At 34.8% G+C, this 22576-nt stretch overlaps 5 protein-coding genes across 6 annotated transcripts; 3 read left to right on the top strand and 2 right to left on the bottom strand.

The window, feature by feature from the left end:
* Positions 1-37: 37 nt before the first annotated feature.
* LOC106652852 (nuclear RNA export factor 1-like) lies at positions 38-3954 on the bottom strand. The gene is made up of 8 exons (XM_014372004.2): positions 3327-3954; positions 2823-3112; positions 2222-2308; positions 1893-2139; positions 1605-1804; positions 1376-1522; positions 896-1294; positions 38-814 (listed from the first exon to the last, which is right to left on the bottom strand). Exons 1-8 carry the CDS (start codon positions 3418-3420, stop codon positions 380-382), a joined length of 1899 nt encoding a protein of 632 aa, XP_014227490.1. The 5' UTR covers positions 3421-3954; the 3' UTR covers positions 38-379.
* Positions 3955-4449: 495 nt separating this feature from the next.
* Positions 4450-6626, top strand: LOC106652857 (something about silencing protein 10). The gene is made up of 4 exons (XM_014372009.2): positions 4450-4827; positions 5089-5666; positions 5753-6402; positions 6474-6626. The coding sequence occupies exons 2-4, from the start codon at positions 5135-5137 to the stop codon at positions 6561-6563; spliced, it is 1272 nt and encodes a 423-aa protein (XP_014227495.1). The 5' UTR covers positions 4450-4827; positions 5089-5134; the 3' UTR covers positions 6564-6626.
* Positions 6627-6633: 7 nt separating this feature from the next.
* On the bottom strand, positions 6634-7775 carry LOC106652858 (10 kDa heat shock protein, mitochondrial). The gene is made up of 3 exons (XM_014372011.2): positions 7509-7775; positions 7036-7203; positions 6634-6952 (listed from the first exon to the last, which is right to left on the bottom strand). The coding sequence occupies exons 1-3, from the start codon at positions 7509-7511 to the stop codon at positions 6809-6811; spliced, it is 315 nt and encodes a 104-aa protein (XP_014227497.1). The 5' UTR covers positions 7512-7775; the 3' UTR covers positions 6634-6808.
* A 515-nt stretch (positions 7776-8290) lies between these two features.
* Positions 8291-11361, top strand: LOC106652841 (60 kDa heat shock protein, mitochondrial). Its single transcript, XM_014371988.2, has 5 exons — positions 8291-8709; positions 9101-9515; positions 9592-10178; positions 10258-10561; positions 10638-11361. Exons 2-5 carry the CDS (start codon positions 9101-9103, stop codon positions 11045-11047), a joined length of 1716 nt encoding a protein of 571 aa, XP_014227474.1. The 5' UTR covers positions 8291-8709; the 3' UTR covers positions 11048-11361.
* A 954-nt stretch (positions 11362-12315) lies between these two features.
* Positions 12316-21109, top strand: LOC106652859. 2 transcript variants are annotated; one of them, XM_014372012.2, is made up of 4 exons: positions 12316-12445; positions 12513-12709; positions 19107-20454; positions 20540-21109. In XM_014372012.2, exons 3-4 carry the CDS (start codon positions 19154-19156, stop codon positions 20874-20876), a joined length of 1638 nt encoding a protein of 545 aa, XP_014227498.1. In that variant the 5' UTR covers positions 12316-12445; positions 12513-12709; positions 19107-19153; the 3' UTR covers positions 20877-21109. The 2 variants fall into 2 exon arrangements, with proteins under 2 accessions (XP_014227498.1, XP_014227499.1); XM_014372013.2 differs by lacking the exon at positions 12513-12709.
* Positions 21110-22576: the final 1467 nt, after the last annotated feature.

Here is a 22576-nt window from a genome sequence, read left to right on the forward strand (position 1 = left end):
AGATGTGAATGTAACAACAGTTTAGCAGTTTATAAAAATGTTATTATCTGTTCAAAATTAAAAAATTTTGGCTATTTAAATCTATAAAAAATAATTTTTAAATAATTTTTTTTTTAATTCATCATTTTATTTAGTTGAATTCAGAAATATTGTTTCCGAAAAATAAGTTAAATAGCCATGATATTTTTCTCTCCTTTAGAATAGCTATAATGAACATAATCTCTGAACAACTAATATCTATCATCAATTATCAATTATTTCAAAAATTCATTATTAAATTAAAACATTCTGAAGAAGCTAATGATTTCAGCAATGATTAGTTATTGTACAGGTTCGTGAAATTTTTCGTAATAAAAACATTATCAAATTACACAAAAACTTATTTATTAAAAGCTTCTTGAGGTATTTTGCCTTGTCTTGAAGCCTCATGAAAGGCTGCAACAGCAGCTTGAAAACTCCAGTTTACTTCTTGTAAGCACTTGAAACTCCATTCAATATTCATATTTGTTTGCGCACTAAGTTCAACTGTCATATGTTGTTTTGCTTCTTCACTTAAAGGAACCTGATTTTCAACTGAAACTGTTGAAGATGGACCTGCTAATGAAGGTGATTGAACAGCTGCAGGTTGGCTCATAAATTTTTTTTCTTGTTGTGCGGATGCATAAGTTATGTGTAATTCTTCATTAGCTATGCAGAATCCAGTTCCTTGAGGGACAATGATCCATGTACGATTAAAAAATCTTATAATATCTTTGCTAATTTTTCCTATTAATTCTTTATATAATCCAGTAACAGTAATAATCATCATTGCTTCCTACAAAAGTAAAATGATTTATAATCGACGTTTTTATTTATATTAATTAAATTAAATCTTGTATTAAAATTAGATACTCACTGTTACAAAATTCACGTCCATCGTGAAACTGTTTAAATCATGCTCTGTAGGTGGCAATTCACAAATAGAGGAAAGTACAGAAATTTTTCCTGTTTTCAGTAATTTTCTTCTTTTAGTTAAATCTGATACTCTGTTTAAACTTCGACTTTCAGTAATGTATTGTTTGTAATTTGGACCTTGGGATATATTTGAAGTCATACTATATAAAGCATTTTCATGATACGCATCGAGTAATGGACTACGATTTCCACTGTCAAAAACTTTGAAATATAGCTCTAAGAATTGTTTAGCAATTTCTTTAGCCTGTTCATTAACTACAAAAACTTGATTAGTTGGTGGATATTTAAGTTTTTGATCATCTACATCAAAAAGTATCGGAGGTGGTAACTGTGCTCCATCCTAAAATACACATATAATAAATGTAACTAAAGTTTATTGTTTCTTAAGATGAATTCAACATAGTAAATTTTTTATACTTACCAATTTTAGTAACTTTGGAAAAATTTTTCTAACTTCACTCTCATATTCTTCTTTAATATTATATTTGTTGCATAATGGATTTCCCTCAAGTCGTAATTCTTCCAAAGGTAATTCTTTTAAATTATTCAAAAAATGTATATCCCTGAACTATAAAATGAAATTAATTTTATTATTAATAATTTTTTATAAGTGAAACCGTTCTCTATGTGAAAGTGTAACAAAAACGCACCTTGTTATCACCTAGATATAAAATCTTCAAGTTTTTAAACTTGTTTAATATTGAACCAAATCCTTTTTGTGATGGATTGTTTAATTTATTTGAATCCAGATTAAGTGCTTGTAAATCTGGCTTAAACTCTGCAACAACACTCATCACATGTTCCAACATGATAGGTCTATTAAGAGGACAAAAATAATCTTGCACTAAGTCTGTAAGAATACATAAAAGAATGAATATTAGCAATGAGATTATTGCTGCATTAAACAAAAATTATTTCACAATTAGCATGTTACATACCTGAGTCTAGATGAAATTTTGACAGATCCAAGGCCATTGTGCTTGCAATAAATCGTTTATTCAATACCAGTTTTATTTTTTCTTCAAGCTCATTACTAAGCTGCACTACCGGTGGCTCAACTCCAGTTTTGACACGAACTTGCATTTTATGCCCATTTCTTTCAAAGTATTCATTGCAATCTTTTAATTTCTTAGCAACATTACCATCATCCACATAAAAGTGTGCATCTTTTCCTTCTGCTTTGTACTAAAAAATAATGATATATTATTATTTGATATATTCTTATCTACAAGTGTATTTTTGAAATATATAATTTTTAATAAGTTACCATTAGTGGATTAAATATTAAAGGAGCAACAAATCTGTGTAAACTGTTGATCACAAAATCTTTTGTGTAATTTTCTCCGTATGGAATCTGCAATGTAAAGAAAAATTGTAAGCATTAATTATGGTTAATTACACAATAATTGTTCTTATCATACAAAGAATTAATACACTTATAAGAAAAGAAAAGTATTTTATTTTTAAATTATTTATATTCTGAAATTAATACTTAAGAGTTAGGAATCATTTGCAATTAATTTTCAAACCATTTTTCATCATAAGAAAATCAAAAAAATTTGTAAAAAGTTTGCTTCTATAAGTTCTAGCGACAATTTTGAAATAAAGTAATAAACATATTCCTACAAAAAACTATTTCAAATAATTTACAACTCATTCTAGTTATAGAACTGTAATATTTAAGGAGATGGCAAAACTAGCCCAAAAATAAAAATTGAAATTCTGCTGGTTCATATCACACAAAACGCATAAAAATAACTTTAAATATTGTAGAAATGTTAGTCATATAGAATAAGAAATGACATTTAAAGAATGAAATAAAATGATAATTAATGGTAATGTAAAAAAATTCTTTTTAAGTTACTTACATCAATTCTTGACCAGCCTGTTGATTCATGTGTATTTGGAACTCTGCCATTTCTACGATCATTTCTAGGTAATGGACTATTTCTCCCTCTGGGAAAATGTTTGCCTCGTCCTCTATGAAGTTGACGCCCATTGTTATTAGAACCAGACATCAAAACATCCTCATCAATATTTTTGAGAAAATTATTCCTAAATTTATCTGGTTTGAAGTTTTGTTTTTTAAATGAAACTCTAGGTTTGCTGTGAAGAAACTTGGATCCTTCTACGGAGTGACCCATTCTATCGTCATGTTCTGGAAGAATTTGTTTAATTTATGAATCTAAATTACTGATATTAGGTAATGTGAAATAAATAACATTAAATAAGCTTTAGAAAACTAAAAAATCATATCTTTGTGAAGCAGTAACGAAAAAAACGCATAAGTTGTACAAATTATACTTCAAGAGCAAAAAAGTAAGTATAGAATTCATTTAATACAAAAATAATAGTTGTGTGTAAATACATACCTCCTGAATAACGTTTTTCATCATGAGATTTATTAGATCTTCCTCCTCCACGTCCAACACTCCAAAAAGATTTGTTCGATTTCTTATTAGGCATTATAAAGCTTTGTGAAACTGTATGGTATAACCTCACTTTTGGAATGATATGCTCGGCACAGTTCAACAAATTTGGGCAATTTTAGAGGTTAAGGTGAATAAGTATTCAGCAATAAATTTATGCACTCATGCATACAAGATGCCTCAAATAACATTCAGCAGAACAAACGTTTTACAGTCCTATTATTGACATAGAACTATACACACATAATACAGGTGTAATGGAAACTCAATTGCAGACAGTTTGAACGAGAATACCTCGTTCGTTGATTACCCACGTTTTGGGTAGCGGAATATATGCCTGAAGAAGTAACGATGCATTGAAGGGATATGCACTATACACTCACAAACTAGGTGTACACTAATTATTGCTTAAAATGTTTAGCTCTCGCTCACGAACGTCCATAAGCCTACGGACTATGTGCGAGTTACAAGACTGGTCAGACTTATATGCGATGACTGTACTATATAGCCAACGCATAGACGTGTATTGGAGCAACTATCTATACACCAGACAGAGACACCAGCCACTTTACTGCGAGCGGACAGCAGGCACGTTGAGTAAGGTGAGTCTATGGTGGGGGGAAAAACGTGACCGTTCTATAACCAAGGATCCATAATTAAATGCCTTATTGTATAGGGAGTTCTTTGGTTAGGACGGTCGCGTTTACGTTTCACAACTTCGCACACTGCGGGATACTTTTTTTTCAAATACTTCATAAAATAGTACTTACACAATTCTTTTTAAGCTTAAAAAAATGGATTTGTAGAGCATATTAATAAAACATAGATTTTTTTCAACATTACAATACGAAAAAATGGTAAAGTTTTTTATTATAATTGTTTTTAAACCCAGTATGAAAAAACAATAATAGCAACAATGAAAAATTAAAAACCAAAAACTAGCCCTTGTCATTATTTAGTTCATGCTCGAAGCGTATTTTTTTTTTTTTACATCTGACGTCCGTTCAACAGTTCACTTAATTTAATTTGTTTGTAAAAACTTCAAATGGATTAATACCGAATAATTCATTTTGAATGACTCTCATATTTATTTCCCGCGGTCTGCTGGGCATTGCGATATGCATTGCATATACATATACACGTGCGCAAAGCTGTGTAAAAACATGCCATGGTGATGGTGTTCAAGACAGTCAGCTTTTTTCATAAGGTATGTTGTGCTGAGGCTGCTGGGACCTGGGTCAACCTGTTTTAACACGACTCTGAAATCTGACTGCACGTGCGCCATGCGGGCAATAATGGAGTTGCTTATTCGGTTCTAATGATTATACTTTCTCTCAGTTGAGATTTAAATTGTCGAACATTTCACACGTGCTTTTGAAGTGTATAGATCCATCTATTATACTAATAACAAACGTGCCAGCTAATTTTTGTTTTTTACTGTCAGGTATGTTTTGAAACTTTTTCATGCTCTACAATTAATATAAATCAAGTTGACATTTAAGTGATATATTTTGATAAAAATCATCATTTCCTTGCACTTTACCGACTACTTTAACCTCGTTATTTTGTAGATTAACTTGTTGTGTTTATTTGAAAACTTGACATAGACTTTGAAACATATTCAATTTATTGTAGCATTAATTTTTATTTTTAACCAAGTCATTATTTTTATAAATGATGTTAATAATACTTATATTATTTTCAGTCGATTGACAGTTTGTAGATAAATAATAAAATTTTTAATACTCAAAATGTCTGATGAAGAAATGATGGACAATTTTGATTCTGATGATGATTCATTTGAAGGTCAAAATAAACTACAACAATATAATGGATCAAAAAAACAAAATTTTGACAGCGATGATGAGGTTATGGGTGGTTTAATTTCTGAAGAAGATGACCATGATTCTATAGAATCTGATATTGAGGGTCTCAATACTGACTTTAATTTACCCAACGAAAAAGCGTGGGGTAAAAAGAAAAAAGCATATTATGCCACAGACTATGTTGATCCTGATTATAATTCAGTCAGTCAAAAAGATATTGAAGAGGCTGAAAAAGAAGAAGAGGTAGCAACAAGTTTGCAAAAGCGCCTGTTTGAACAAATTGATGAAAATGATTTTGGCCTAGAGTCTTTTGTTACAACATCAAGTACAGTCAGTGATGATAAATACGAATCCTACAAAACTAAGACTGATTTGGATAAACTTAGTAAAAGAGAGAAAAAAATATTTTTTGAAAAAGAAAGTCCTGAATTTAAACCAATATTAGCTGATTTCAAAGGTAATGCTTTAAACTCTTTAGCTTAATATAACTATTAACATACATGATATAACTATAATTAATAATTGATTCATGTTTTTTTGTAGGGTACTTGACAGAAGCTAAACATGTTTTAGTTCCGTATTTAAAAAGTTTTGAATCAAATTATCCAGAATTGGCTTCAACAAAATTTTTCAAAACTAAATTAGATGTAATCATGCACTACTGTATGAATATTTCTTACTACTTAATGCTAAAATCAAAAAATGTACCTATTGCCTCTCATCCTGTCATCAAAAAATTAGGAAAGTATAAGGAGATATTATACCAGATTGAAAAAGATCAAGGAGATCTCATAGAAAAAGCACAAATTTTATTAGAATCACAAGAAGAAGGAAAAACACTGTACAAGGTCAAAAATTGTGACAAGTCTGTATGTGAATATGAACATAAACTTGAAATGTCAAACGAAGAGAACAGTGAAGAGGATAATGAAGAAGATAATGAAGAAGATAATGAAGAAGATAATGAAGAGGAAAAGGATATGATGGATGAAAGCAGTAAGAATGATAATAATGCATTAGTTAATCCAAGTTCAGAACAGAGCAGCGAAAATCCTGAAGATGAAAAGAGATTTATTAATTACCAAATAGCTAAAAACAAAGGTCTTACACCACACAGGAAAAAAGAACAGAGGAATCCCAGAGTTAAACATAGAAACAAATATCGCAAGGCCATTATACATAGAAAAGGAGCAGTAAGTTTCTTTTTTTCTCTTTTTTTCCAACATTTATACATACATATTACTATAATATTAATTATTTTTAGGTCCGACAAGTCAGAAAAGAAGTTACCAAATATGGAGGTGAAATATCTGGTATTAAGGCTGGTGTCAAGAAAGGAATCAAACTTTTGTAAAAACCATATACATGTTAAAAATTTAGTTGTTAATAAAAGTTATAAGTGTCAATACATAAAAAAATCGAACTTTTTCATTTTGAATATTTTATTATTAATATCATAAATGAAACAATGTTGGTTACCAACTAAATGACTTGAAAAGTTTATTTGACAAAACTCTTGTCGTCAACATTTTCTAAAAAGTAAAAATTAAACACTGATAATGTATCAAATAACGTTCTATCGAGTAAATTAACTTTTGTTTATTCCTCCAACTTAGCCAAAATATCTGCCTCACGGAATAAGTGAAACTCTTTTTTATCTTCTAGCTCGACTTTAGTACCTCCATATTCAGGTAGTAACACTACATCGCCAACCTTGATGCTTGGTGTAATATGTTCTCCTTTCTGAAATTTATAAAATATAAAAATTATTGTTTATCAAAAATGAAATAATTATGAAATATTTATATTGCTTTAATGAGACTGACCTCATTTCTGGATCCTGGTCCAACTGCGACAACTGTTCCTTTCAATACCTTGCCCTGGGCTTTCTCAGGGATGACAATGCCACCTTTAGTTTTGGTAACAGCTTCTGCCCTTTGGATAAGAACTCTATCAAACAAAGGAACGAGTCGTTTAACAACAGCGGCAGCAGACTGAAACATTTTAAACAAAATTATCAATTATTAAACAGAGAATAAAAATTGTGTATAAGTTAAGAGCTAAAAATTTTCTGTGGTCTCATTGTAAAAAAAAAATGATCGTTAAATATCTAAACTTCGTGAATTTTATCATTCATTTGTATTATCAAAAAGTACCAAGATTCTACCAACATACAAATGAATTTTGAAAAATAAAATTTTCAAACCGTAATTTCAACTTTTACATAACTAAACTAATTGGTAAGATACTAAAATAATCTTTGAAATCGAAAAACAAAACTGCAACACCCAAGACTTACCATAGTTCGTTTTTGGATGACAATTGGAAAAAGCCTAAAAAATGATAATTAATCCTTTGCGCGTATAACCTTTGCGACGAATTGCACTGCGGCGAGCAATGAAGATGTTCTCCTCGAGTACGGTCGACTGTGTCTGTGTAACACGGTACCTATCTAGATCATTCGCTCAACTGAATTGCGGCGTGCTTCACGGCTTCTAGCGTGTTTTGAGACTGCGAACATTCAGGCCGGCGCGCCGGTGCCGCGTGGCAACTTGAACTCCGAATAAAACAATTTTTTCAGCGCTCCATGTGGCAAGTTCATCTCCGTAACATGGGACCAAAATTACGTAATCGTCGCGTAGGAGTGCCGGTACCGAATTGTCCCAGCACTTTTCTCATTGTACAGCGAAAAATATGATGACGTAAAATCGATGCGAAATTTCACGAAATTATGTCATAATGCGACATTTTCGAGCATCTCAGGTGTACTCGAAAAATCACTTCAAATATTTATGTCGAACAATTTTTATGAATGAGCATTCTCGATTATTTATGCTCGAGAAATATTTGCATTGCAATTTAGCGAATGATAATGATTTATGTTGTTGACATGTGAAGCAAAAAGATTTGTCATTTGATAAATGAAAACTCAAAATATTAATTGCGGTATGAGTTTTATTTTGTCATAATAATTTGTTAAAAAACATGAGTTTATTTTTTTATATAAATTCCTAGACCGCGCTAAACAGTACTACTTGAACATATCTGTTTATAATCCGATCGTCATTACGTATAGTTTATATAATATTCAAATTTCTCATGGATTCTTAACAAACAATTGGGAGGCATTTTTTCTCAATTTTTTCGATAAGACGGTCAGATCGATCGAGGTTCTAGAAGTTTTCGGGTTTCCAGAACTTTGCCGGCATACAATATACACGATAAAGAAGCAGACATCTACATACAACACTTTCTGGATGATTCGGTCAAGACCCCCCAGACCGCAGTGGGGACAGTGACGAAGACTATTCCAACACGCAACGCAGCGCAACGCGCACGCGAGAGATCTAATTCCACGTCTGCCCGCTCGTATCGGTATACCTCACTCATTTTAGTAGAAGGAACTGGCATTGCAACTTCACTTCGGAGTCTGCAGACGAGAATAATTTTGGAATTTATCATAAATTTTATTACCGAGAAAGGAAAAAACATTTTACAAGGTATGAATGCTTCTAATAATTACGAGTCATTACGTGTAGCGGTTATAATTTCGCTTCGTTTTTCACATCGAGTGTTGTTAACTCCGTATCCGGCATTTGTAAAAAAAATGTGAAATAATTTAATTTTCATAAACTAGAACAACTTTTTTGGTTAAAGTTTTCATCAACTTAGATGAATCAATAACGAGTTAATACGTTTTTCGTGTAATCAATTGCACACGTTGATTTAGTGGTCACACGGCGGTTTTTACATAACCATGAATCTTTGAGTGCAATGTATTGTATAATATGACGATATTACTATTTAATTTGTTTAAAAACAACAACAATCCATCAATTTATGTTACTTTAAAGCATTATATATTAATTGTTTACTTTTTATCAATTTTAGATGTTCAGACTACCCACACTTCTTCGCTCGGTTGCTCTCCGAAAGGTGCAACTTCAAGCTGGCTATGCCAAGGATGTGAGATTTGGAGCAGAAGTTAGAGCTTTAATGCTTCAAGGTGTTGACATTTTGGCTGATGCTGTAGCTGTGACTATGGGTCCTAAGGGTCGCAATGTCATATTAGAACAAAGTTGGGGCAGTCCTAAAATCACCAAGGATGGTGTTACAGTTGCTAAAGGTGTTGAACTAAAAGACAAATTCCAAAACATTGGAGCCAAACTTGTGCAAGATGTGGCCAACAACACAAATGAAGAAGCTGGTGATGGTACTACAACCGCTACTGTCTTAGCTCGAGCCATTGCCAAAGAAGGCTTTGAAAAGATCAGCAAAGGTGCCAATCCAATTGAAATCAGACGCGGTAAGTTGAACGAATATAATAATCTCTTCATAATAAAATGATTTGAAACTTGTACTTAATAATTGTTTTCTTATAGGAGTCATGATGGCAGTTGAAAAAATTAAGGAAGAACTTAAAACTTTGAGTAAACCTGTTACAACACCAGAAGAAATTGCACAAGTCGCTACCATCTCAGCCAATGGTGATTTAGCAATTGGAAATCTGATTTCTGATGCTATGAGGAAAGTTGGAAAGGAAGGTGTAATTACAGTTAAAGACGGAAAAACCTTGAATGATGAGCTTGAGATCATTGAAGGAATGAAATTTGACCGTGGATATATTTCACCTTACTTCATCAATTCCTCCAAAGGAGCCAAAGTTGAATTCCAAGATGCTTTACTCTTATTCAGCGACAAAAAAATCTCTTCGGTCCAAAGCATAATCCCTGCTCTTGAACTTGCTAATTCTCAGCGTAAACCACTTGTCATCATTGCTGAAGATATTGATGGAGAAGCTCTTTCTACTTTGGTCGTCAATAGATTAAAGATCGGTCTCCAAGTAGCTGCTGTCAAAGCTCCAGGCTTTGGAGACAACCGAAAGGCTACCATGCAAGATATGGCTATTGCCACCGGTGGTATTGTCTTTGGAGATGATGCTGATATGGTGAAAATTGAAGATGTTCAAGTACGCATGATGAAAAATATGAAAATGTTTTTGTTCCATTGAGAATTTATAAATAATTTTTTTTTACTTTGATTTTTAGCCCACTGACTTAGGTCAAGTTGGAGAAGTTGTCATTACGAAAGATGATTGTCTTCTGTTGAAAGGAAAGGGTAAGAAGACTGACATTGACAGAAGATCTGATCAACTCCGTGATCAAATTGAAAATACAACTTCCGATTATGAAAAAGAAAAATTGCAAGAGCGTCTTGCTAGATTAGCATCTGGCGTAGCTGTATTGAGAGTAGGTGGAAGCAGCGAAGTTGAAGTCAATGAGAAGAAAGATAGAGTTCATGATGCTCTTAATGCTACTAGGGCTGCAGTAGAAGAAGGCATTGTCCCCGGAGGTTAGTACTCTTTTCTTTCTTTTTTATTATGTCTTTTTTTAATACAGCATATTAATTTACACTTCAAATTTTCCAGGTGGTACTGCCTTGTTGAGATGTGCGCCGTCTCTGAAAACTCTTTCACCATCAAATGAGGATCAAAAGACTGGCATCAACATTGTAGCAAATGCTCTTCGCATGCCTTGCCAACAAATCGCTCAGAACGCTGGCGTTGATGGTAGCGTGGTAGTAGCCAAAGTCTCAGAAGGTACACTGGGCTATGACGCATTAAACAATGAGTATGTTGACATGATCGAGAAGGGAATCATTGATCCTACTAAGGTAGTACGTACTGCTCTGACCGATGCTGCTGGTGTTGCTTCTCTCCTCACGACTGCCGAAGCCGTTGTTACCGAATTACCTAAAGAAGAAAGCCCAATGCCAGGCGGTGGTATGGGCGGCATGGGTGGTATGGGTGGCATGGGTGGCATGGGTGGTATGATGTAAATTTTAGAAACCTTGTAAAATGTTTACACCTAAGACTGACAAGTTTGTAAAAATGTTACCCAAAAAGCATTGATTTATAATTATTATGAATCGTTCAGTTTTTGATATTCTTATGACTCCTAAAGAGATATTCCTCATTGATAGCTTTTATTGTTTGTTAATAAGCAATCTTTACGGCACAATAGTGTTGCAAGAATTAAAATACTTTTAATTGAATATTTGAAGCTTTGTGTAAGTTTCACAGTTCAGAAATTACATCATATAGTTCTTGTTTCATATTTATTACTTAGTAATTAGTATTGAATGAAATTTTTCTTTTTTTTTAAATGATTTTATATACAAATCAACGAAGTTATTTTAATTATTTGCATTTTTAAAAAATAATAAAATACTTCTCAAATGTTATCTTTTTTTCTATTTCATTAAATACCTCACCTCCTATACCTTATAGAATAAAATTATTTGAAAATGTCTATTACATGATTCAACGGTAAAGATATGAAAAAATATAGGTATCAGGATATTCCGATGTTCAATACATGTTGGTGAGTGGAAATAAATTTTATTAAATTTTATTGTTCATTAAAATAATTAAAATCACCAAATCATGTTGTTTAGCTTATGAAAATTGATGTGCTTGGCACTGGAAACATCGATTAATACTAAAAAAATTCAATTATTTTTATTATTTACGGTATAAAGAGGATAAGATTTAACTTTCATGCTCTTGCGAATACGTGTATGCTGTCAATAGCGAGTAGTAGTCTTTGTGGATGATGATGTCTCGATTCTTCATCAAACGAAAAAAAAATTTGAAAAATTTTTTTTTGCTTTCATTTTAGCGGCAAAGTGTACATTTTCAAGATAACAATTTAAGCTTTCTTGGTAATACTCTCGTTCTCTAACAATTAAAGTTCGATGAAAGTCAAATTTGACTCTACATACGAATAAAACTTAAAAAATAACTATTTCAAAATTTCATAATTTTAAATATAATTTTTTTTTTGTAGAAAATGTCAATATTTTGAATAATTGTATCTAATTCGAAAAAATTTGTTTATAATTCGTTCGAACAATCATGAATGACATCAACGTATAGAGTTTTTACATACATGGTAAAAAGTAATTACTAACAGAAAATGTTGCAAGATTACCAAATTGAATCTTGCCACCTGTAATCGCACCTGAAGATGCCGAGCTCCATTACTAGCAGAAAACCTTAGCGTTATAACCACTATCTGCTATCGTATATAAAGACGGACCCTAAAAGCAATCCGAAAATCATGTGGTTTAGCATACATATCAGTTATTAAATTTGGAAAATTTACTTTTTATACAAGAATTAGTATACCGATTTTGATCTTAAATGTATCATGTTAGATTTTATGAGTATTTAAAGTGAGTATAAGTATATAAAATAACAAGTGTATAAAGTATCAGTTTATATTTATGTCTGTAAAAAAAGTTGCCATTGACATAAAATGTCAAAATCACCCAGCAACATGAGAAAAACTAAGTTGTTTGTTGAAACTATTGGCAATAATGTCCATAAGAAGATTACACCCCACTTCAGCAAGTCAAAGGTTCTGAAGATTTTGTTACACTGAAGTAGCTGAGTTGATGCCTTTCAAGGCTATTTATCACACTATTGTTATTTTTTTAGTAAGTTTTTCTAGTTTATACTGATTACTTTAGCTAAATTACACATTTATGCTATGCAGTTTTGTTAAATCTAAATTTTTTTTACTTAGTTTGTTGTATTCTAGCTTAATTATTGTTGCCATACTTGTTGTACTAATGGTGCTAGTTACTGTGATAAATTATGTTTTCTAATTTCAATGACAAAAAAAGAAATTTTTAGTAATTTTTGATAATTATAATTAACTTGGTGAGGGAGTATTTATGTAAACAATAATTTTTCAAACAAATGAAATGATTACCACGCAACATGTACTTTTATAATATCTACAAACCAGGAGTCTACGTGAAATCCAAATCACATATCTGCTTCAAAATTTTAAAAACTTTTGAGAGGATTGCCATATGTTTATCGATATATCAATTATTGATTTCTCAATCATCAGCTATGCCCAAATTATCCCAAAACTTTTTAACATTTTTATCAGAATGGTTACTATTTTATATAATTTTAATAAAAATGTACAATGTACTTATAAGTGTGCTTCCAAAATAGAACTGGATCGTCAATATCTAGGGTTTAATCAATTTCAAGTCAATTTCATAAAAAAATATAAAAATTACCTACCAAAAAATATCTAAAATTTGCTGTCAAAACATTCATAAATTTTTGTCAACTCTTTATTCTCACTGGTATGATATTTGAACCATTTTTTATTTGTTGGAATTTTTGTGGGTAAAATTAGGGGAGCTGGGCTTGATATACAATATTTTTGAATCATTATGAAAATGAAATCATCCCAGAAACTTTGAGAACACTTCTTCTTTGACTACTTCTTTTATCACTTTTTATTTCTCTTGGTCAAGTACCCATAGTATAGCAGCCGGCAAGGTATCATTTGTACATATGAAACTTGTCCAATATTTATACACATTTTACTTGTGTACAGAAATGCCCGTGTACAAGTTTCATGTGTACAAATGATACCTTGCCTAGCAGTCATGATCTAAAGATTGGCATGTATATGGACTATATCGTGTCAACTGTCCCCCCCCTTGGATCAGAGTTGTAATTTGATTTTTCATATTTTATTCTGCTTTCCAAGAGTGAATATGAAAAAATGATTGAAACATGATTTTTTATGTAAAATGTGATGAGGAATTCAAATTTTATGTCAAAAATCATATTCATAAACCCCAAGAACCTTAATTTCTAAATTTCAGCTCAAGTGGTACAACTGGTAGTACAACTAAATATTTTGTTGTTTTTACCAAAATTTCATGAAACTAAAGAACAAAAGATTATTTCAATGAAATTATTTCAAAGATTGTATTTAATTAAATTTTCATTGAATCAATGAATTTTTTGTCTCAGTGTACATGTAGTTTTTAATACACTAATTGAAAGATAACTTAATCTTCCCAACAAATAGTTTCCCACTTTCTTCGTGAGAGCATCGTGTCCACCTCCATTTATTGGAAAGTCTATGATGTCGCAGCGCATCTCATTTAATTTTAATTTCCATGTTAGAATTAGAAAAATAGGGTATGACTATATTCCTTATTAGTTCTTATGGGTCTCTCACATTGAATACTGAGAGGCGCTGCGCTGTGGAACAGCTAACCAACTGGTAAAGTAGGCGGGGCCTCACTTTTTTACTTTCTCCAAATTCGCTCTGAGCGTTTGAGTGGAGCTTAGAGTGGCGCTACAGTCACCATTTACACGTAATCTTATGGAAAAACCGGACGCGTCCCGAAAAAATGCCAGCGTCGGCCGCTCGAACTAAATTTTTTCTTATGAAAATTAACATGATGCAAGACAGCTCTCAGTCCACGCCGAGACTTTACAGCGCGAACATCACAGAGACGTTGCATCCATCGTTGCGCCGTGAGTCTCGTGAAATAAATTAAAAGTATCTCAAGTCATAAGTGAAAGTTTTTAGTGAGTGCGGCGCAGGAAGATGTCGCGTCTACCGCAGTCAGTGCCTACACTAGGAGAAATCGAAATTTTCGAAAATTTACTAAGCGACGTCGAGTGGGAATCGCTAGAAAAGCGACAGACACTTGTCTATCGACTACACGAGTTAATTCACCGTTGGGATTCGCCGTATCCGGATCTTCGGCAATTTCTTCAGCCACGTCAAATCGATCAGTTGCTCGAAGAAGCCGTGAATATCGATGGCGATTACGATGATGATTATCCGGGAGAACTGATCGTCAAGTTCGTTGTCAGCTGCGGCTACAAGGACGTGCCCGAGTTCGATGGAGACGGCAAGCTATTGAGTCGTTCTACTCCTTTGCACACCATATCGTACAATTACGCGGGTGCAATCTCGCCCATGGTCATGAGTGACCTTTTTCTCATTTACGATCGGTTCGACGTCAATTACGTGAACGAAATAGTTTCACATTTCCACGTGGCTTGTCTTTACGGCTGCTTGGACGTAGTCGAGAAATTTCTCGCGTCAGGTCAGAATCCCAATTGTCCCGGGTTCACTCCACCCCTGTACTTCGCTCTGATCGGCAGGCCGGAAACGAGCTCGGCGGTGATGAGAATTCTGTTGGCACACGGTGCCGATCCCAATTTTGCCGACAAAGAAATGCGAAATACAATTCTACACCGATTGAGCACTCGATACGATCCTCGCGATTATGACTTGATGAAGAGGTTCATCGAGATTTGCGAGGAGACGAAGCAGACGCTGCAGGTGGACGCCCAGAACGAAGACGCTTGCACACCGTTTCTAGTAGCTATGGCTTTTAAGAATTACGAAGTTGCCGAATTGCTGCTGAGAAATGGCGCTAATCCAAATTACACCAATGAGGCTGAATCGACTCTGCTACACTTTTATTGCATGACGGACGAGCACGAGGAATCTATGAAGAAGCTGTTTGAAATCTGCGACAACTCACAGCGGACGCTTGAAATCGATCATGCCGGTAACGCGTGGAACTTGACACCTCTCCATGTGGCCGTAATGAATTTCTTGCCGTACAACGTCAATCTGCTTCTGGAACGCGGAGCCGATCTATCGAACTTCGTTTTTCCCGATTTCGAAGGCGTTTCCAAGCGATTCGCAGCGATACAGAGTAAAAATTTGATCAATTACAACTTGGAAGCGGCGTCCAAGCTCATGCTCGTCGTCGAGCACCTCAAAAGGAAAGGATACGAACTGGCCGAGAGCGACGCCTTGGCTATCATGCGATTTTTCGTCAAGTTTGACTTTTTCAAGGGGTCGGAGAAAATCGAAGAACACGCGTGCCGTCGTGGTTTCGTGGAAGACGCGGAAAGATCGATGATAAATTCCAACGTATCGCTCTACAAACTGATCGAGCTTGGGCCCAGACAGGCGGCGAAACAAGTCACGTACGCGGACTACTTGGCGTTCTCGCGCTCGAAAGCGCATAAAGATCTGCCCAAGAGACGGACTAGCGACGCGTTTCTGTGCGACAAGCTGGCGTGGAAATTTCTCATGAGCTGGGCGCTGGAGCCTTTCATAGGATTGACGCACTATCGGCTGCCGATGGAATGCTGTGAAATGATCCTCGAAAATCTGAGCAGCAAGGACTTGATAAACATTTACTTGGCGGTTTCGGGCCAAAAATCTGGATAAATTTAACTCCGCTGTATCTAATTTTTTCAATGTTACACGTCGATCGAATAAATAAATGAAAAAAAAGAACAAATTTGACTTTTCCTTTGATAAGCCTCCATTAGAACTCGATTTTTCAAGTTTCAGCTAAATAAATGATACATAAAGGCGATGCCTTGGCCATAGTGTTTGGCGATACTAAAAATATTACGATAATGAGCCTAGAAAATGATAACTTTTTATTATATTTTGATTGTATGCATTGTGTACTTTTTTTTTTATCGAAGCTTAAGTTTAATTATTATTATTTCAATTTTTTTAATTTATTCAATTTTTTGAATAATATATACTTTCCCTTACTGTTTACATAGAGCAGCACATTTTCTTTCATCGAGACTACCGAAACAACGACTCGAGTCGGTCAATGACCAACCGTACTAGAACGACGCGCCGAGTGACCGGACTGAAATTGCCGTTCGAGGGGTAGGACTGAATGCTCGCGAAAAGATAAAGTCGAGAGCGACCCAGTGGCTCGCGTCAGCCAGGAAAAGACTTTCTCCCATAAGGCCACGTGTTATAGATAAGACAGCTCGGAGTATCCCGGCAAGGGGCTGTGGTATCTATAGGGAACTTGGGCACAAGTGGCGTTTGCTTACACTCATCGAGAGATAGTCCTCCTGGATAGTCGCTGAGATGGCGTCTGGGACGTGTTGTAAGGAAATTTAGAACTGAACATCATTTTTTTTATATCAAAAACCAGTTGACGATTTTCGTGGAGACGTCACATGTTGCAAGTACGAGGAGTGGTTTGGACAATTTGAGACTCGGTTCGAGCCCTAAATGATTTTACATAAGAGTCGCAGAGATTCCGCATGTAACAATTGTGAGAAGCCGTTTGGATCACGAAAGTCGTTCCAGATGTCTTCTTTCACTTGTCACATGCGTAATCTTTGGGACTTTTGTGTACTGTCATTTGGCGTTTGAATCGTTTCTCATTTTGTCCAAATTTCTTCTCGAACTTGGAGCAGGTGATTTCTTTGCGAGCATCGTTTACTGGTTTTTAATATAAAAAAAAAAGATGATCAGTGCTTAATTTCCTTTCAACTCGTGCCAGACCTTATCTCATCGGCTATTCTGAAGGGCTGTTTCTTGATGATTACGAGCAAACGCCACTTGTGCCCAATTTCCTTTAAGGGGTTTTTCGCTACCTACTTCTGTTTGTCAAGCAGCAGCACTACTATTACGATCATGAGCCTAGAAAATGATAACTTTTTGTTATATTTTGATTGTATGCATTGTGTACTTTTTTTTTATCGAAGCTTAAGCTAAATTATTATTAATTCAATTCTTTTAATTTATTCAATTTTTTGAATGATATATACTTTCACTTTACTGTTTACGTAGAGCAGCACATTTTCTTTCATCGAGACTACCGAAACAACGACTTTAATCGGTCAATAAATGACCGGACTGAAATTGCGGTTCGAGGGGTACGACTGACTGCTAGCGAAACGATAAAGTCGAGATTCGCTTGCTGGCTTCCAGCAGTTAGGAAAATACTTTTTTCTGTACGTTCAAGATCAAATTCAAGGTTACTTTTCGACGTCCTCTGCTGAAAAAAATCATGGGAAAAATCATATGATGTTTTGGCATGATTTATCCAATGATTTTTTATATGATTTATCATGAGATTTTTCCCAGGAAGGGAAACAAACCCTTATTTTTAATATAAAAACCATCAGAAGGAAGTGCCAAAATATAAAGTCTGAATTTATTATTGTTATTGAAAATGAAGAAACTACTTTTGAAAATAGCTAAAAAAATGTACATTTAGAGCACAACAATTTAAATAATTTAAAAGAGTTTGAAGTGAATTATAAAACTAGTAGTCATGGAAATTTAGATATAACAGTGTTATCTTACCATCAAGAAAATATTGATGCTAATCGTTTACAAAACGGTACAAATTCAGGCAGTTTGATGATTCAACAGTTCGGCAGTTTTATAATTCACTTCAAACTCTTTTAATATATTCAAATTTTTGTGCTCTAAATGTACATTTTTAAGCTATTTTCAAAAGTAGTTTCTTCATTTTCAATGACATTAATTAATTCAGACTTTAACTTATATTTTGGCACTTCCTTCTAGTGGTTTTTAAATTAAAATATGGGTTTGCCTCCTTTGCTGTGAAAAATCATATGATAAATCATATAAAAAATTATATGAAAAATCATGCCAAAACATCATATGATTTTATCCTGCACACAGTAATCAAAAATTTCGATCCTGTTTTCCGGAAAAACTACCTGATGAAATTGGCTGAAATTTGGTACAGTTATTCACAGCTATAATTCGGAGGGCTCTGCAGAGCCGTTTTTCAAAAATCAGCCTGGAAAAAAGTTACGAAAATATACATTATCTGTGCTCGTTCGGTAAAAATTGTGGCCAAGGCATCACCTTACTAGGAATGACCGCGTTGCATGTACATGTTCCTATAAGTGTCATTTTACAGTACACATACATTGTATGTACAATATATTGATATTCCTTACAAAGAATAACACTTTTATATTTAAATTAACACATAAAAGCTAGCATGTATTGGATGCTCCTGTAAAAAGGTGATGGACGATCTTCTTTGCATTTTTACCCAAAAATCGGGTTTTAACGATTCATTGATAATTGCTTGGAACCTTTTTTTTGAATAATATACAATACACATGGTAAAGAGGACAATGCCTAACTAATTCTAATAAAAACAATTATTATTATGCAAAATCATTTTTTATCCAAACCTTTTTCACGCAAATCGACTTATTTAATTTCAGGTAACATCCAATTTGGAGAGCAAGAATAAATAAGTAATTCATGAATAATGCTACAAAACTACATTAGTTCGCGCTTCACCAAGCGCGCGCTATTGCTGCTGTTGGCCTGGGGTCTGATTCTGATCGCCACGGTACAATTGCGCCAAGTCGCGGTCAGCAATGGCAGCAATCAAAATAGCGTATTTCTTCAGTCGGCCAAAGAATCTCAGACCAATCAACAGCAAGACTCGGAGTTGGACAAGCTTCTCATCGATCGACGCGGTCCCCGTAGCGAGGACGAATTGGTTCGCGAGATCGAGGAACGTCTTCCCAGTCTTCCGTTGAGCTATTGGAATCTTTATAGAGTCAAGCAACAGACGAAGCCCAATCGCAACGAGACCAATCAGGGTGGCTGTCTGCCGCGATATCCCAGTATTTTCGAGCTCGAATTCAACAATGCCTACTGGCAAACGCTGCGCACGAACAACGGCACCTTTCAATTGTTCGGCGCGTTCTACGACGTGCGCGGCTTGTCTCGCATCGGGCCGGCCATCAGGATCGTCGGCATGATCGACCGCATCGAACCGACGGTTCGCACTTACTGTCAGATGTGGTGGGAAAACGAGCGGTACCCTCGAATCGTCGAGATTTTAGAGTACAAATACGTGTGGTACAAAAAGTGGGGAAATTACAAGCAAGGCATCTATCAACCGTACGTGATAGCGTGCAAGGTGCCGCAGTCGCACTGGCATCGAGGCGCCCCGGCCTCGGTGTCGTTGGTCGAGCGTCGCTGCGACACGGCGAGCAACAACCTTCGAGTCATCTACAACAGACCGCCCAACGACAAGAAACACGACTTCGCCGTTTGCGTCAAGGGCCTCGACTTTTTGCACGATGATCTGTCCGTGCGAATGGTCGAGTGGATCGAGCTGCTCAACCTTCTCGGCGCTGACAAAATTTTTTTCTACGAGCTGCAAGTTCATCCGAACGTCAGCAAGGTGCTGCAACATTACGAGCGTCTGGGACGCGTGCACGTGACTCCGCTCACTTTGCCGGGACACCAGCCCAATGTGCCGGGATTCCAGCATCTTTATCTCACCAAAAAGACCAATCACAAGCGTCAGAACGAGCTCATTCCCTACAACGATTGCTTGTACAAACACATGTACGAGTTCAAGTACATAGTCCTTCTGGACGTTGACGAGGTGATCATGCCCGTTCGCGACGCCACGTGGCGAGAACTCATGGACAGGGTCATGCCAAAAGCACTGAAACTGCGTAACGAAACTCGTGCCTCTTACAATGTGCGCAACGTTTATTTTCTCGACGATCTCCTTCATTCGCACGGCGCTTTCAAAGATATACCTAGGTGAGATTACCCGACATTTTATTTTTATTTTCTGTAAAATTTCACGCGTACTAAAATGTACGCATTTTTTTTTTGTTCCTTACAGCTGGGCTCACATGCTGCAACACGTGTTTCGATCCAAGAACTTCACGAAGCCAAATCAGTACATAAAATGTTTTCACAATCCAGAGCGCGTTGTTACGTTGCACAATCACTTTCCACTGGCCTGTCTTGGAGCTGGTTGCACTAGTTACCCCATTGACACAACGGACGCTCAATTGCAGCATTATCGAGCCGACTGCGTAAAATCGTTGAAAAAGTCGTGCGTCGAGTATCGTGAAAATAGCGTGCTCGACACCACGATTTGGAGATACAAAGATCAACTGATACCAAGGGTCAATTCAACGCTCAGGAATTTAGGATTCTTCGGACCCGTTAGTTGACCACTGGATCGATTGCATTTTAATTGAGTTAATTGTCAAGTTGAATGAGAATTTGTTGATGGCTTAATTGTACACGTTATGAAAAGACAATATATTCAATATGAAAAGTGATTTATATTTGAAAGCTTGTAGCAGAAGTGAATTGAATTTTGTAATTATTGAAAGTATTTCCATGAATTTTTCCTATGTAATAATCAAAACTGAATACGAATAGTATACTCGATGTTTAATTACTTTTTTACTTCCTTTTTTTCTCGTGGCAAAAAGCACAATATTTACCTAGTATCCAACACATTCATTTAGTGCCATGTTACTTTGTACTTAAATTTATAATTATTCATCACATTCAAGAAACACCTATGCTTTGATTTCTTTTTCATTTTAAGTTATTTTTGTGGTGATTATTTTAATTATGCAGAACAATTTAGGGCTTCGATCAATTAATAAGCGGTTGCAATCGCGACTTCCTAAGGAAAAATAATTAGGTACGAAATCAGATGAGACTTCATGGGTAAGAAAGTACCTGATTTCCTATCTAATTTTCCATAAATTGTGTACATTTTTATGGTACACTTATTCTTTCATGCAGCCCTTTTTTGAATTTACAACGTTTAATATTTGTTTCGAAAAATTCTGTGTTCGAAAATAGGATTCGAACTAAGGTCCTTTATGTCTTTCAAAAAAACTTTTAAATATAATATTATATATGGGGATATATTATTGCTCAAAGAATACACTAAAATATGAAATTTTCTTGATTTTTATGACCATTTCTTCAAATTTGGCAAAATTATGGCAGTTGCTAAATTGAAAAATTTCAGTGTATTTTTTGAAAAGTTTTAAGAACTTTTCATTTTTCATGATTTTTTTCTCGAGAAAAAAATTCTTAAATGTATAAACAATTTTTGTTGTTTGCAATAAATTTTTTAATAAAAACCTTTAAAAAAATATACTTGTGTATGATACTTATGTATTTTTGCCCGTAGAATCGGATTTCGGGGTCAAATCAAATCTTTTCTTTTTTTCTCGTTTAAAAAGTAAATTACTCCCCCGCAAGATTGGTGCCAAATCTTATGTAAAATCTTATCTCAAATCTTGAGTGAATTTTTTAGGAGGATTTTTAAAAGGCCTTCATAATGATTGTAAGAACTGCAAAAAACAATATCTTATAGAAAGAGCTCCTTGTGGACAAACTTATGATCAGAAATACAGCTCCGAATTTTGGTAATATTATAAAGCTTCGCAGACAGTTGTCATGACTCGCCGATCACCGGCAAATAGCTCCGTACGTTGACGCATGCGAGCACTACAAATCGTAAATAATAATACGATTTTATTACATTCTTTTGTTTACTTATTACTGAACCTCTTTTTTCCGTACCGTAAATGAGCAATGAAAGAAACCCTCGCTTTGAACATAGAAGTATGAGAGTGACGGGAAATAGAAAAATTAAATGAGATCTTTATTAATAAAAATATTGATTCTTTAAAAAGTTCACGAAAAAATGTGTAAAAAATTAAGGGGCCTTCCCATTGGGCTCATCAGTTAGGCGAAGGCCATCCCTGACCCTTAAGTGCTCGGGGATAATGAGTCGGATCCGGCATTTATAGTAACGCCCAACCGTTTTATATTTGGAGTTGCTTGCAGCAAAATTCCTATAGCAAAGCGACATCCAGTGGCAACTGGCATAGCAACTCGC

This window comes from Trichogramma pretiosum, unplaced genomic scaffold, assembly GCF_000599845.2.
Source record: "Trichogramma pretiosum strain Unisexual culture from Peru unplaced genomic scaffold, Tpre_2.0 scaffold115, whole genome shotgun sequence".
Taxonomy (NCBI): Eukaryota; Metazoa; Arthropoda; class Insecta; order Hymenoptera; family Trichogrammatidae; genus Trichogramma; species Trichogramma pretiosum.

Excerpts from the sequence above, each read along its gene's own strand:
- LOC106652852 (XM_014372004.2), bottom strand. The coding sequence starts at position 3,420 with ATGCCTAATAAGAAATCGAACAAATCTTTTTGGAGTGTTGGACGTGGA. Across the intron at positions 1,523-1,604 it reads TATATCTAGGTGATAACAAG|TTCAGGGATATACATTTTTT; the intron begins GTGCGTTTTTGT and ends TTCATTTTATAG. Across the intron at positions 815-895 it reads TGGACGTGAATTTTGTAACA|GAAGCAATGATGATTATTAC; the intron begins GTGAGTATCTAA and ends TTACTTTTGTAG.
- LOC106652857 (XM_014372009.2), top strand. The coding sequence starts at position 5,135 with ATGTCTGATGAAGAAATGATGGACAATTTTGATTCTGATGATGATTCA. Across the intron at positions 5,667-5,752 it reads AATATTAGCTGATTTCAAAG|GGTACTTGACAGAAGCTAAA; the intron begins GTAATGCTTTAA and ends GTTTTTTTGTAG. Across the intron at positions 6,403-6,473 it reads TTATACATAGAAAAGGAGCA|GTCCGACAAGTCAGAAAAGA; the intron begins GTAAGTTTCTTT and ends AATTATTTTTAG.
- LOC106652858 (XM_014372011.2), bottom strand. Across the intron at positions 6,953-7,035 it reads GACCAGGATCCAGAAATGAG|AAAGGAGAACATATTACACC; the intron begins GTCAGTCTCATT and ends TATAAATTTCAG.
- LOC106652841 (XM_014371988.2), top strand. The coding sequence starts at position 9,101 with ATGTTCAGACTACCCACACTTCTTCGCTCGGTTGCTCTCCGAAAGGTG. Across the intron at positions 10,179-10,257 it reads TGAAAATTGAAGATGTTCAA|CCCACTGACTTAGGTCAAGT; the intron begins GTACGCATGATG and ends TTTGATTTTTAG. Across the intron at positions 10,562-10,637 it reads AGAAGGCATTGTCCCCGGAG|GTGGTACTGCCTTGTTGAGA; the intron begins GTTAGTACTCTT and ends CAAATTTTCCAG.
- LOC106652859 (XM_014372012.2), top strand. The coding sequence starts at position 19,154 with ATGCTACAAAACTACATTAGTTCGCGCTTCACCAAGCGCGCGCTATTG. Across the intron at positions 20,455-20,539 it reads GCTTTCAAAGATATACCTAG|CTGGGCTCACATGCTGCAAC; the intron begins GTGAGATTACCC and ends TGTTCCTTACAG.